This window comes from Megalops cyprinoides, chromosome 19 (assembly GCF_013368585.1).
Source record: "Megalops cyprinoides isolate fMegCyp1 chromosome 19, fMegCyp1.pri, whole genome shotgun sequence".
NCBI lineage: Eukaryota > Metazoa > Chordata > Actinopteri > Elopiformes > Megalopidae > Megalops > Megalops cyprinoides.
In genome coordinates this window covers 16,198,163-16,211,630 of record NC_050601.1, presented here as the reverse complement: position 1 = coordinate 16,211,630, position 13,468 = coordinate 16,198,163, and the positions used below count along the sequence as shown (strand labels likewise).

Sequence of the window (13,468 nt, the reverse complement as noted above, 5' to 3'; positions counted from 1 at the left end):
ATACAGCTGCCTATCCGTCCGCCGACCAGGCAACCTCCCTTTCAGCGCCTCCGTTCTTTTCAAGCGTCAAGGTTTTCATTCTTCGCGCAGTCTGCCGATAGAATTACCTGACATCTTAGCGCTGTGATTGGCTCATACTGCCCCATGTGGTCGTCTTGCTACACAGTTAACGCCCACCGAACGTCCGATAACAATTGAGAAAGAACGATAACTTATAAACTATAGTCGACGCGTTATATACTTTGGCTACAAAAATTTCCAATTACAGTACTTGTTTGCAACTCAATGCAGGCAAATTGCCCAGAACATTGCCACATTTTGTTGAATTAGACGGGTTACTCTAAATGGATAGGATCTAATATAAAACTTCCCCCTGCACGAATTACCTGCATTAAAAGAGTGTCAATCACCTATTTTGAACGGCAGTACACCTCGCTATAGCTTGGAGACAGAAGGGGATTGAACGTGACCCGTTCAGCAGCAGGCCCGGCGCTGCACCCCACCCACCACGACAGGATCCTGGTCTCTGGTGGAGCCAACAGTGGGTGTGGGATGCTGTGGTCCAGGGGTCCGTTAAACGCTATGCGGGAAGCTGTTCTCTGTGACACATGCGTGTGGAAGGATCTTGAAAAATGATAATATGATATGTAAACGAAATGAAAAGCCACAGCTCTGCAGAAAGGGTGGAGCCCGGCTTTGATTCCAGCAGTTTTATTTTAATAGCAACAGAATATTAAAAAAAGACTAACATAGGAGCATCCAGTTGCCGCCCTGAACTGCAGAACGACCACTTGCAGTAAATAAATTTTTAAAAAATTCAGAATAAAGCTCCATAATCCAATCAGGACTACATGTTGACAGAAAGTTCAGAAGTCATATGGGCAAAATGAGCATGTAAATGGTTAACTTTCCCTTCTTTTACATTTGAAATCTAGATGCCATAAGTGATGATTTTGACAGGATCTGGTGGGGAGACTGAGGACAAAGACCATTGGTACACTAGTAATAATAAGAGTATGCCAGCATATGAGCCAATGAGTTGTTATGTAATGAGATTGCGAAAGAACTCTCAGAGATTGTCTGGCAGGTCAGATAAGCTTTTTTAGGGACCATTGAAATACATATTCGGAACAGGCTGTACAGTTGTTAGACTTACAAAGTAAGTAATAAGTAATATGTGTTAATGTACACTATTTATATTTAGATATTTATTAATATCTGACTATTTATTTTGATATTTTCAGTCTAATTGTAGAGCTGCTAGGGTTTTGCACATTATGACAGTTTAAGAGGGGTAGGTGCCTCTAGGTGAGTCAGCATCTTTAAATATTAGTATACTTAGGGCAGTATTTAAAATGATGTTGCAATATAGAGGCCGAGATAATTCCATTGATCACATGAAAGAATAGCAGGGAAGAGATACCAGAATAATTTAAAAGAAATTTTTAAAAAGTTAAAATAATGCACCCAGACCAGACAACCTACCTTCGGTCATGAGAGTTAGTGCATGGTAAAGTTCAGAGAGAGATTGAACGGTCAGTAGCAGAGGTGTCTTCATGCATAGGGGCTGTGGCAATGAAACTGTCTAAAAAAAGTTTATTCTCTTTCGGGTCACACAGGTTATCTGCTCTGTAGAGATGTGTAAGGCTGACAGACCTGAATGTAGAATGACTTCTTAGAGCCTGCATGCACTTCTACATTTTTCATCCTACATGGTTTCTTGATTTTTTTTAGTCCACTTTTTTATTCAACCGTTTTTACAATATTTGTCCTGATGTTGATCTTAAATGGGGGTTTCTGTTGTTTTTATTATCAGTTGGGTGTCTTCAGGTTGCTGGTTGGTAAACACACATGAGAACATACAACAGGGAAGAGTTGAAGCACCATCTTGTGAGGTGTTAAGATAAAAAGGCAGTGTTCAGCTACTGTGATGTGTTAACTTTTACATTATGTACCAAATGAATAAATAGGTTAATTATATATCCAGTTTTTTGTAATGAAGTTTTGTGTAATAAAGACAAGTACTGATGTGATTGCCATACATCAGCATACCCAAGTGTTGTGTGGAGACTGGCTATAGCAAATGTGTCTAATGAATATCTTTTGTGATATAATAGTCTATATTTGTGATCAAATCTCCCAAGACCAGGTATTTATTTAAGATGGATTTTGGCCACTGCAAGAAGCTGTTGCAATTACTTTCATTTCACCAGATACCCTTCTCAGATACATGAAAGGGTTAAGGTAAAAAGTTTCAAAAGATTGAAGATGTGACATCATCTGATCCGCTCAAGATCTGAAGATGTGGTCAGCAATCAAATAAAAGTCTCAACACAGGAAGCAAAAGTGAAACAGTGATAGGAATCTGACATCCCAAATATTTGATTCATGGGCAAGTTTTTCATCATATTTGGGTTTACTACTTTAATTATGTAAATTATAGGATTACTAAAATAAACTCAAGAAACTGCATCAATCCTTCCAACTCTGACCAAGCAGAGCCACCTTCTGGTGAAAAAGACTGCAAGTTCTCTACCGCCATCATGTTGTATTCTCTGAAAATAAAAAAAAAAAAAAAAAAAAGGACAAATGGCCCTGATACACTTCATACTAGACCTACCTCATAAGCTACTTATAAAACTGCAGTGCCTGTCAAATTTTGCTGCCCTATCCAAAGACAGAATGGATATTATTGTATACAGAATGGAGTTATTGTTTCTGTTGATATGAGTATAGCCTATTAAAAAACACCTGGCAAACAGAATTTACTGCTACAATGAGACAACACAGTAACCTCTTCATTAGAGCAAAGCACATTCTTTATTAAGTGTACAAAATCACATAAGTGCAAAATGTGGTACCTCACTGTAAGAGCGACACAGACATGACTGTCTAATAAAACTACATTGGATAGTAATTAAACACTGGATAATTGAAATGGTTTACCTGCACCAATAAATGTGCCACAAAGGAAATGGGGAAGAATTCAATGCAAAAAAACACTTTCATGACCAGTGTAAATGCAATTGTTGAAAAAAAGATTTCACAGCAATGATTCTCAAACCCTTGATTTACAGGCTGCACAATCATCTGTATTCTCCCTTTTTGCATTGCAGCACTGTACAGAGCATTTTGCAGGAAGGACCTCTATGTATATGTTTCACAGTCTAAGATCTCACAAATCATGCACAAGCCTTTGGTTTCTGGCATATAAATCGTACCACTTTCCACTTTGCCAGCAGAAATGTGCACATTCGGACCATGGCAAAAAAGCTGTTAAATTCACACAGGTTTTCCACAGGAGTGATGAACAGGGTAACATGGTATCATGGAAGATGGAGGCACGTAAGTGCTTATTGATAAGGCAGCGCCACAGTTTGCCTGTATTCAAATATCTGAGTGGGACACCTTTTAGTGCAAATTTAATCAAACATCTTTTAATATAGCCCACTAAATACATTAATTGTGGAACTAAGCACTTTAAAGGACAATGGTGGGGGGTGTAGTTGGAGTTGGTCATCATGCTCAGGGGTATTTTAGGGCTATGACCACAATCCAGTAGCTGTTGCAGTAGAGGCCACTCTAACACTACATCAAATTGTGTCTGATAGAGTAGTACAAATGTGATTGATGGATTTTTGATTTATCCAGGTCTCTCCCACAATTCCCTTGTACAATTTTGGTTTAACCATGCGTTTCTGAGCATAACGTGTATATGCTCTGATGCAACAACCCCTGAATATGGTCAGTGGTTGTATCAGCACTTATATGAATGTGTCAAACTCCCACTTCAGACTGGTTTTTGCAATTGTACACACAAAAAAAATGCAAGACCATAGGTGGAGAGAGAGTACATCTAAATACAGCAGTTTGAAGGCCTCTTTGGTTGTTCTGCTAAGCAGAGGGAGCAAATACAATGCCGGGAATGTTCAATTCACTCCACCAGGCTCCAAACAAAGTAAACACCTGAAACATGCCCCACCCACACCAACAAAAAAGGGAAAGCCTCCTTCTACCCAATCGTAAGTGCTGCCTGCTTCACAGGATGGTACACTTAGGCTTCTTCTTCTTGAGTTCCTCCCCTTTCTTCGGGCCATAGTAGCTGGAGAAAAGGGCTGGAACCAGGCTGGGCTCGCTCAGGCTCAGCACCCAAATGCCCTTACCATAATAAGCGAGTGGCCCCAGCTCCAGGTCCTGCACCTTCTCACCCTCCTGGCCCTGCTGCTGCAGCTGGATGATCTCCAGCAGGTCCAGGCCCGTCTGCACCGGCTCCACGCCCTCGGCGCAGCCCAAGGTGACGTGGGCGCGGCTGCCTGCGGGCAGGTCGGGTTCGGACTCGGCCTTGGCGTCGGCGGGCCAGAGCTCCAGCTGCTCCTGGGTGAGCGCGACCCGGGCGCCCAGCGTGCGGGGTGTGATGAACAGGGCACTCAGCGTCAGCTCCGTCATGCGCCCATACCACTCCTTCACAGACTGCAGTTAGAAAGCAAGATGGAGAAGTGCAGACGTGGTTTTATACAAGACAAAAAATGAGAAGTGGTGGGCTAACGCATGACTAGAAAACGTGCTTCCGGAAGAGCGTTGCCGCCTAACCATCAAACTGGCCACCGGGCCTACTCTCACGCCAATGAAATACAGAGTAAAATGTAGAACTAATTATGGTTATAGTTTATATATCTGGCTTGGCACACCTGCAACATATAAATGCAGTTAGTTAAAAATTCATTTTAATTACTTCAGCTTTTAATTACTTTGGGTATTCGCTGAATAACCAGGCAACACAATTAGGCTTTAATGATGCAGTTGTGGTTCCCCTAACCACGTTTTAAAGAGCATAATAATCCACAAGAGATCTCTGTACTAGAAATTTGTACTTCTTCAAAGAATTCTAACAGTGCCAATAGTCTGACAGTTTCTCTTAGGAAATTATCCATTTTCATACCATGGGATGTGTGAACCACAGGGTATTTTTCTGGTCTGGAGGTGTTGCACTGGTTAATAGTTTGTTACTCTAACCATATTTGCCTAAACTTTGATTACAAAACACTCACATGAGAAGTGTGCCAAGCATGGCATTACAAATAAAGAAAAAATAAAGAAAATATACTGTTTTCTTAAAGAGTCAAGTTAGCCAGGAACTGACATTGCTACTCCTGGGAAAAAGCAATTTTATTTCTGAATTCCAATCTACATAGCATGACTTCATCACTATGAGATGCACTTCTAATTTTTAAGTTAACTTTAAGCTGTTGAAGTGATTTTTGCCTTAAAATGATCACCTATCATTTTTTTCCTGAATGGAAAATTTGCAGTGGGCCCTTATTCAATACCACCATCTTAGTTGTTTATATATTTCAATCTTTCCAACAAGCATGCAGACCACAACTGCCAGCTATGCCATGTGCCCACTCTTTCTATAAAGAGGTGTCTATTGAGAAAATTGACTAATTTAAGAAGCAATATACCAAGAATTTTAAATTTCTATGATGTTATCTGGGCTAAAAACACTTTCCTACCATGCACCTTTTAATGAAGAGATTAAGACGACAATTATACTGATTTACTTTCCAAAAGCAACATGAAAAACTGACATTTATACATCAAAACTATTAAATCACACAATACAACCATGCTGCAAACACAAATTTACAGCAAATGCTAATGTAACTGATCAAACCAATGTGGATAAAACCATACTCCCTACAGAGAGAACACATTCTGAAATAGAAAATGGTTACACCAGAATAGCCATCTTCCTGGGATGGCCTCACACCTAGCCAAAGGTAAGTATTGATATTTTGTCATTACTAAACCCTCTATCACAACCAAACTGTCTTGTTGCACCACACTTAAAATATAGGATTGTGCAAATCCAAATTTAGAAACAACTTGCAATCTGACTAGGGCAAGAACAAACTTGCACACAGCTGTTGCAACCTTATCCTGGACCTTGCACAGCTGTGGGAACAGACGTTATATCCTGAAACTAGGAGCTTTATGTCCATTATTGCAGTAAAATCCAAGCTGTAGGAATGAGTTTCCTTGGATAAGGGTGATTGGTGAGATGATTAATGTAATGTAATATAAACCCACAACCAGCTGCTGCCATTTCACAGACTACATTTCACTCTGCACCTTCAGACAAGGGATTGGATGGATTTAATTGATCACTGCATCTGTGGAGCCATAACAAGCCACTAAACCATTCTGTTAATCATAACTGTCTGGTTTCCAATAATGAAATATGTACTGACCGGTTTCTCTGCATACTCTTTGGCGCCCTCTGCCTTCCCAAAGTCACAGAACTTAGTCGTGCAGTGCAGTGGACCCGTTTGTTGGAAGTACTGCTCCAGGTTCACCTCCTTCTCAGCCTCTCCAGTAACTGCAATGAAAATCAAAACCGGCGTCTCAACAAATAGATCAGAGGTGTCAGACTAAAATCTGACAACTCTGCGCAGCTTGATTTGACAATTGACGGCCTCATGCTTTAAAAGTACCTGTGCTGGGTCCATGAGAAAATAAAGCCCAAGGAATGTACTTGGTTGGACACAGGAAGCATTTATAAACACTGAAGTGTACTTGGTATGTTCAAAAGCACACTCTACTTGAGGATCAAACCAAACTATTGACTTTTCTGGAAAACTTTAAATTTCAATTAGAGATGTTTAATAACAGTATGCCAAACTTGTTTGTTCAGTGACCAGCACTGCAAGCCCCTCAGCCCTCATTCATCATTTATTTCTGGTTACCTGATCCAGAATTACCCGCGATCCCACCTTTTGCTTTAGGCTTTTTGTTCAGGTTTACTTACAGTCAGCGAGGTGCTTCTTGAAGGCATCCAAGGTCCCCAATGTCTTCAAGAGGTCCTCAGCCATGCCTTTCAGCTTGTCCTTGAATGTAGGGGACAGGAACCATCCAAAATAGAAGGGCAAGGAGGTCTCCTCCAGAGGGCCCTTCAGGGCCTGGATCTGGCTCTTGTCCAGTCCCCTTTTGGTCTTCTTAGCCAGCTGCTCCACATCTCTGCACCACTCAGTGCGGGGCTCCAGAATGAGGACAAGGTATTGATGCTCCTCTGCCAGCTCTTCGAGGCGAGCCAGTCGACTGTGAGTGTGGTTGGTGTCATCAATCACTATCACCGCCTTACCAGGACTGCAGCACTCTACCACCGCCTTGTCCAATGCCTTGAGCCCATCCGCAGATGCGCTCAACTTCTCAGGTTTCACATTGTGGTCATCGGCAGAGATGACGGTGCAGACGTCCTTGTAGAAGTCGCTGATGGCAGCGGCAAGCCGGCTTTTGCCACTGCCAGGCAGACCTCTCAGAATGAAAAGGGTATGGGACGTGAGCAAGGCCATCTTAGTATGCTCCTCTTCCAGAAAGGCAAAGGAGAGAGAGCCTGGGGCAATTGAAGGAGCTGGTGTGGCTTCAGGGGCCTGGTCTTTCTGCTCCTCCTCTTTTACAGCCTCTGGCTCTGCCTTCTTCACCTCACCTTCAGGCTGCTGCTCTGCCACCGCTTCTGAGCTTTTCTCTGGCTCTGATGCCTTTTCTGACTCAGGCTGCTGTTCAGGCTTTTCCCCTGATGCTGCCTGCTCTAACGGTTCTGCCTTTTGCTCCAGTAATTGTTCTGACTGCACCGGTTTTTTGGGCTCTGGTTCCTGCTGTTGCTGTGGTTTCTCTGGTTCTGGCTCTGCAACTTTTTCTGGCTCCTTGGTCTGCACAGAAGGCTCCTCGGCCTGTACCGGTACCGCCTCCACCTTCACAGACGGCTCCTCGGCCTGTACCGGTACCGCCTCCACCTTCACAGACGGCTCCTCAGGCTCTACCGGTCCCGCCTCCACCTTCACAGATGGCTCCTCGGCCTGTACTGGTGCCACCTCCACCTTCACAGACGGCTCCTCAGGCTGTACCGGTACCGCCTCCACCTTCACAGACGGCTCCTCGGCCTGCACTGGCACTGCCTCGGCCTTCACAGATGGCTCCTCAGCCTGCACCTGTACCTCCTTCTCTGCCTCTGGTTCTGCTTGTTCCTGAACTTCCGCTTTGGCTTGTTCCGGTCTCTCTGACTCTGGCTGTACCACTTTCTCAGAGACTACCTGCACCTGTGGTTCCATGACCTCCTGTTTCTCTCCTTCAGGCTTCTGTTGCTGCAGCTCCTGGGTGTCTGGTGCTGGTTCAGGTTGCTTGCAAATCTGCTCCACCTCTTGCTCCTCCATTCCTGTGTTCTACAGCTGCAGGATACAGTGAACGCTTCCTGAAGAAACTGGATAAGCTGTTAAGAGGATAAAAATACAGAAATTAGTACCCTGCCTATGCAATACATAATTATTTCTCAATACCAGAATTTCATATTTAAAACATGACGCAAGAGAAAACTTTTCTAATCACCTTTAACCCTACAAGGCATATATAGCTTATAATGCCTTGATGCTGGAATGGAAATGACATTTGTTCAAGGTATTCAATTTGTTCAAGGTGTTCAAGTATTTTTTGGCATGTGCAACTTTAGGTGACTAGCTTGTCAGGCAAAAAAAGATCCTTGTGAAAGTCAATTAGCTGATATAAAAAAAGTGTAGTTTCCTTGATGTGACATCGATACAAAGACGATCTTGCGATCTTGTCTTGTGCCAAACATAAATATACAATGTGTTTATGAAATAACACCACGGTTTCCTATATCCACATTAATGAAAACAAAGAGTCCAAGTAACACCACAGGAAATAAGAGTAACTAAATGACAAAACTCTTCCCCTTCCTACTCAAAGCTTAAATTTATTAGGTTACTCTTCACCAAGTGGTTCATGTCGAATACATGCCAAAAAACATAATTTAACCTGGTAGGAAATGTTTCTCTGTGGTACGGCTTGGCACACAGAGAGTGGCTCTGCAGCCACTGCGATCATTTCCAGTTGAAGACGGAGGTGCCAGCAGCGTTTGGGGGGAACAGCGGCCATGCACCCACTGGAGCGTGCAGGGTTTTCCCCCCCCAATGCTGCCAATGTCACACACATTCAACACTTCTGGGGTTTTCTGGTCCATCTGCCATTAGATCATGTGCTCATCCACAGGAGAGTGTGGCGCAGCAGACGGACAGCCAAGTTGTGTGCGCACTCGTGATAATTGCACTTGTTTGCACATAAAATGCAATCGCCATTAGAAACTGATTACTTCACCTTATTTAGAGATTGTTCTTACTGATGCTGTGCTCAATTGGGGATGTATAACAAAAAGAAATACAAATATTTGACAAAGCACTTACTTCCTCATTTAATTGAGACAGACTCTAGGCTAGTCATACTTTAGACAGGTGTTGGATTTTGTTCTGATTTTAAAAGTAAACGAACCGGACCAAAAGCGCGCTTGGAGAAAAAGCTTTATTCGCCGATGGAATCCGGCAGCATCTCTGCCTGCGAAGCTTTAACTCAGAGAACTGTTACCGTGATCGGCATTTTATACCATGAAACAAATGGCAACAAACAATAGGTTGATGCTGCAACAGTGTAAAACCTATGTTCCCAATGCAAAGCGGGATCCTTTGATGCTGACCGCCTCTTTGTGTGGTGATGGTTGCCAATTGCCCACTCCCGGTTGTATGCTAGACTTGATGGCTGCTGCCTGCCTTAATCAATTGCTCTTGGCTCCAACTGTAGCGTGGCACCAAGGTGTGGAGCTTCCTTTGTAACTATGATAATAAGGCCATCAGGTTAACAGTTCTCTGATTCTGAACCACGTCTGGTCAGAAGTTAGAAGCACTATAATCTTACACAGGCTAATAGAAATCTCTTATTTCCACCCCTGACATTTAGTTGCTGTGGTGGCATTTGACCCAGTGTTTATGGAAATGCTCATCTCTGTTCAATTTGCACATTTAATTTCTCACTCTCTCTTGCATCCTCTCTGCTGACAAAGCAGGCAGACTACTGGTCTGTGTGTTTGCACTAGATTGCACCCCATTAGTTTCTCACTTCTCTCATCCATTTCCTCCATTATCTCCTCCCTCCCATTTTGGTAAGAGTCCAATACCTCTACTTCCACCATTGCTTCCATTGTAACCTCTGAACTCGCACACACTGTCGTCGTTCTCTCCCTGGAATGTCTGCCCTCCCCTCAGTGGACTCCAGACCTTTCTGTTCACTGCTCAGAAACTGTTGACTCTCTCTGTCCTTCTCTGCCAACACATTCTGCACCCCCCCCAGGCCATGACTCACTGCTGGACAGTGCATGTACTCAGGCTGGCAACATTTCAGCTTTTTAGGTACTTGCCAATAACTGGTCTGTGCATTCTCGCAAACCCACCAGGTCTGTGTGTGACAGACTTGTTTCTGTGCCACAACTGCCACTCTTGGCATAGCCAGGGCAAGTTCACTGGCAACACAGAGTGGCCCTGTATTCATTCCTGTTTATTGTAACTAAGGGGAACAGTTGGTTGAAAAAAATTATCACAATTCCAAACATGACAGCTTGGGGAAAAACTTACTTGTCAATGACCTTAATCACACCAATCTGTTTACAATCTTCAATCTCCTTGGGAGCAATGTTGGCTTCAAAATCAGTTAGCTAGCTAAAATAAAGATTAGCTTCCGGGGAAGCATGTGTGATAAAGTAAACAATACTAACTACTTACCCAGTAGCCTCTCTGATTGATGGATTATCATGTCATAACTATACATACCATTCAGTAAACAGAAAATCAGTGAATGTTTAAAATGCTTATAGGATATAATTGCTTATAGCAATTTACAAACAAACATGACAGACATTAGGTAGCAAGTTACATCATTTTCATTTCTGTTAAGAGAGAAAGGGTAAGAAATGGTAAATTATGTATGGAATAATATGTTTGGGTGGCTTTTAGGGCATTAGGGCACCAAAATACATTTCTCACACACTTGAAAACAATGAACAACAATTGAGCCTAATCAGGCAGCATGCACAGGTGTGAAAAGGCAAGCCAAGACTGTTTTGCAAGGATAATGGGTGTGGCCAGGGACCCACAGCTATCAGTCTGAGAACATGTACAGTGCATGCTTTATTCAAGCAGACACAAATAGTCTGATGAATTCACTGTGAATTTCACTTTGAGCTGAGTTTTATCCCCACCAAATATATTTAAAATGGAAGGATCTTTTGTTTCCTGCCATTTTTCAATGTCCTTAAAATGTAGTCGAGTTAGCCTCACTAAAAAGGACGTCTTTCAGATAATTTAGAGTTAAGCAATATGGCACAATCACAACTTGTTTCACTACATAAAGAAGAGTACAAACTAATTAGAACAAAGCTGGCTGAGAGAAGCATTAAGATGGCAGAATCACTGAGCGAAACGCATGTGTTAACAGAAATCGAGCTTCTGAAGTACGAAACGATGTTTTCTTCATATAAACTGTAATGTTGACTTCTGGCTCAGGTATTGCATCTAGCGTCGCCCCCAGATACTCATTGGCCTGTAATTTTTAACTTTGAGGAGTGCAGCGCTTACAATGCACTTGATGCAACTCCGAGGAACAGAAGATCAGTCTTAGCACCTTAGGCTTGTCATGCAAACACTCGTATCACACTTGACTAGCTGGGGCAATTGTAACCCATTTAGCAGACTCGCGAAAAACTAACCCGCTGACATGAAACGGGTCAATGTTTTGTTTAGTCTGAGTATCTTCCAAAAGCTGCGTAAGTAACGCAGAAAGCAGAAACAAACGCTGACGACTAGGCCACACCGAGCAAGACGTGCAACTGATAAAGGCAGCGCTTTGTCTCGACAAATTGAGTCCTAAACAACGGCAATCAACAAAATTAACAAACACGAAGGATGAACTTGGAAGGTATAAGGACAGCAACTTTAGAAGCTGCCTGCGAGTCAATCTGCGATTTGTAACAAGGTAACTAATTTAAAAGAAAAAGATGTTTGCTGGGTGTTAAATTGAATCGTTTTTCAAGAAAAAAAATACACAAAAACTCGACAAATTAACTGGTCGCAAAGCAAAGAGCACAGAAGTATAACGCTTTAATGCTTTATAGTATAACGCTGAATTAATTTTAAAGACAGCTGTGAACAATACAGCTATGAAAACGGGGAGTGGCAGCCATCACACTGCCAACAGAACAGCGTGGCACAATAATGCCATGCACAGATGGTGAATATTACATCCAAACAAGGACCATATCCAAAGACGCGAATTATTTCTCAGTAAATAACATAAGTTAATTGTGGCCAACCCACAGTTGTAAGCGTTGTGAAAGTTCTTATCAGATGTGCAGAGAAAGAAAATCTTTGTAAACCAAGTCATCCGTTATAGCAAGGGAAAAAAAATACGGAAACTAAAGTAGACTAAAGCTAAAATGAGAGTATACGTACCGATGTTGCAGCTGCAGTTGCAAGACGTGTCTAGAGCCTGTGCGTCGCCAAGCTGTAGCTTCGCGTTGTGCGGAGCAAGCTGTGCTCTGTTAAAGTGCTTTCCGCATAAATCTCCCCCTTCCGTCCACTCAGGAAACAAAACGGAAAGCGCGAGCACACTCAGGCCTGCCAATTATAAAAAGGAAGGGGCGCGTCTTGGCGCGCTCCCGCGCCTTCCCCAAAAATCTTTTATGAAATGATACGCAAGATTTCAGTTATGCAAATAATTCATTTGCCCATCGCAGTGTTTGTTAAAATGTCGATTCATTTTTGAGTCAGTAACTACAGGTTCATTAAACAATACAATAGGATGCTAATGAATTGATAAATAATAATAATCTATAGACGGCTGCGTCGGATTTTTTTTTTTTTTCGTGAAATATTTAGTACTTATTAGCAATAATGACGACAATTACTTGAAATCCACATCAACTCCATGACTAAGTTGTCAGGACTTAGTCTTAAAAAATGCAAATCTTACAAAAACAGCCGCCTCTATGAATCAGTGCCAATCACTCTGGGTTATGTCATGGCATGGTTGGCTTCATTGTTTGTTCTGTACAGCATAAGGAAGTAGGAAAAACAGGACATAGAAGCTGAAACAAACATTAAGAGAGCATAGGATTTTCTCTGTTTGCCACTGTGCAGGAGTGGCAAACTTGTGCAGAGAGAACACTGCACAAGTTTGACACTGTGCACAGTGCTAGTCTGTACTTGTGTGGAATATCACCTTGCTCATCTGCTTACAGTCATAAATAATCACCCCAACACTGGTTAACAGGTTTGGCAGGTAAATGAAACTTATATACAGAGTATTAGTAGGGTTGTCATAGGACATTTTGAAATTGCCTGAGCTGGCAGTGTTAAACCAAAGACAATTCTTCCCAGTTTAGCTTGACCCTTTAACTGAAACTCGGTGAAGGACTCTTTCTTTCACATTTTACACAATACAGATTGCCATCTCTCTGAATTAAACTTAAGAGGCTTAGTTTGAATCTGTTACAAAGTGACCAACTCCTTGTGTGTGTGCAAGGCCAACAGCACAAAAAAAATCAATTCAGCAGTTTGAGCATGTAAGACACCTA

The 13,468-nt window shown here is 42.3% G+C and overlaps 1 protein-coding gene across 1 annotated transcript; it reads right to left on the bottom strand.

Annotated features, from left to right (window-relative positions):
- Positions 1–2,855: 2,855 nt before the first annotated feature.
- Positions 2,856–12,471, bottom strand: LOC118793936 (2',3'-cyclic-nucleotide 3'-phosphodiesterase-like). Its single transcript, XM_036552028.1, has 4 exons — positions 12,345–12,471; positions 6,809–8,266; positions 6,252–6,379; positions 2,856–4,470 (listed from the first exon to the last, which is right to left on the bottom strand). Exons 2-4 carry the CDS (start codon positions 8,208–8,210, stop codon positions 4,039–4,041), a joined length of 1,962 nt encoding a protein of 653 aa, XP_036407921.1. The 5' UTR covers positions 8,211–8,266; positions 12,345–12,471; the 3' UTR covers positions 2,856–4,038.
- Between the last annotated feature and the right edge of the window lie 997 nt (positions 12,472–13,468).

What these genes read in the sequence shown, in the direction of transcription:
- LOC118793936 (XM_036552028.1), bottom strand. Translation starts at nt 8,210, where the DNA reads ATGGAGGAGCAAGAGGTGGAGCAGATTTGCAAGCAACCTGAACCAGCA. An exon ending in CAAGAAGCACCTCGCTGACT is followed by an intron (nt 6,380 to 6,808) that starts GTAAGTAAACCT and finishes TTTTCATTGCAG; the next exon opens with TTACTGGAGAGGCTGAGAAG. An exon ending in AAGAGTATGCAGAGAAACCG is followed by an intron (nt 4,471 to 6,251) that starts GTCAGTACATAT and finishes TTCTAACTGCAG; the next exon opens with TCTGTGAAGGAGTGGTATGG.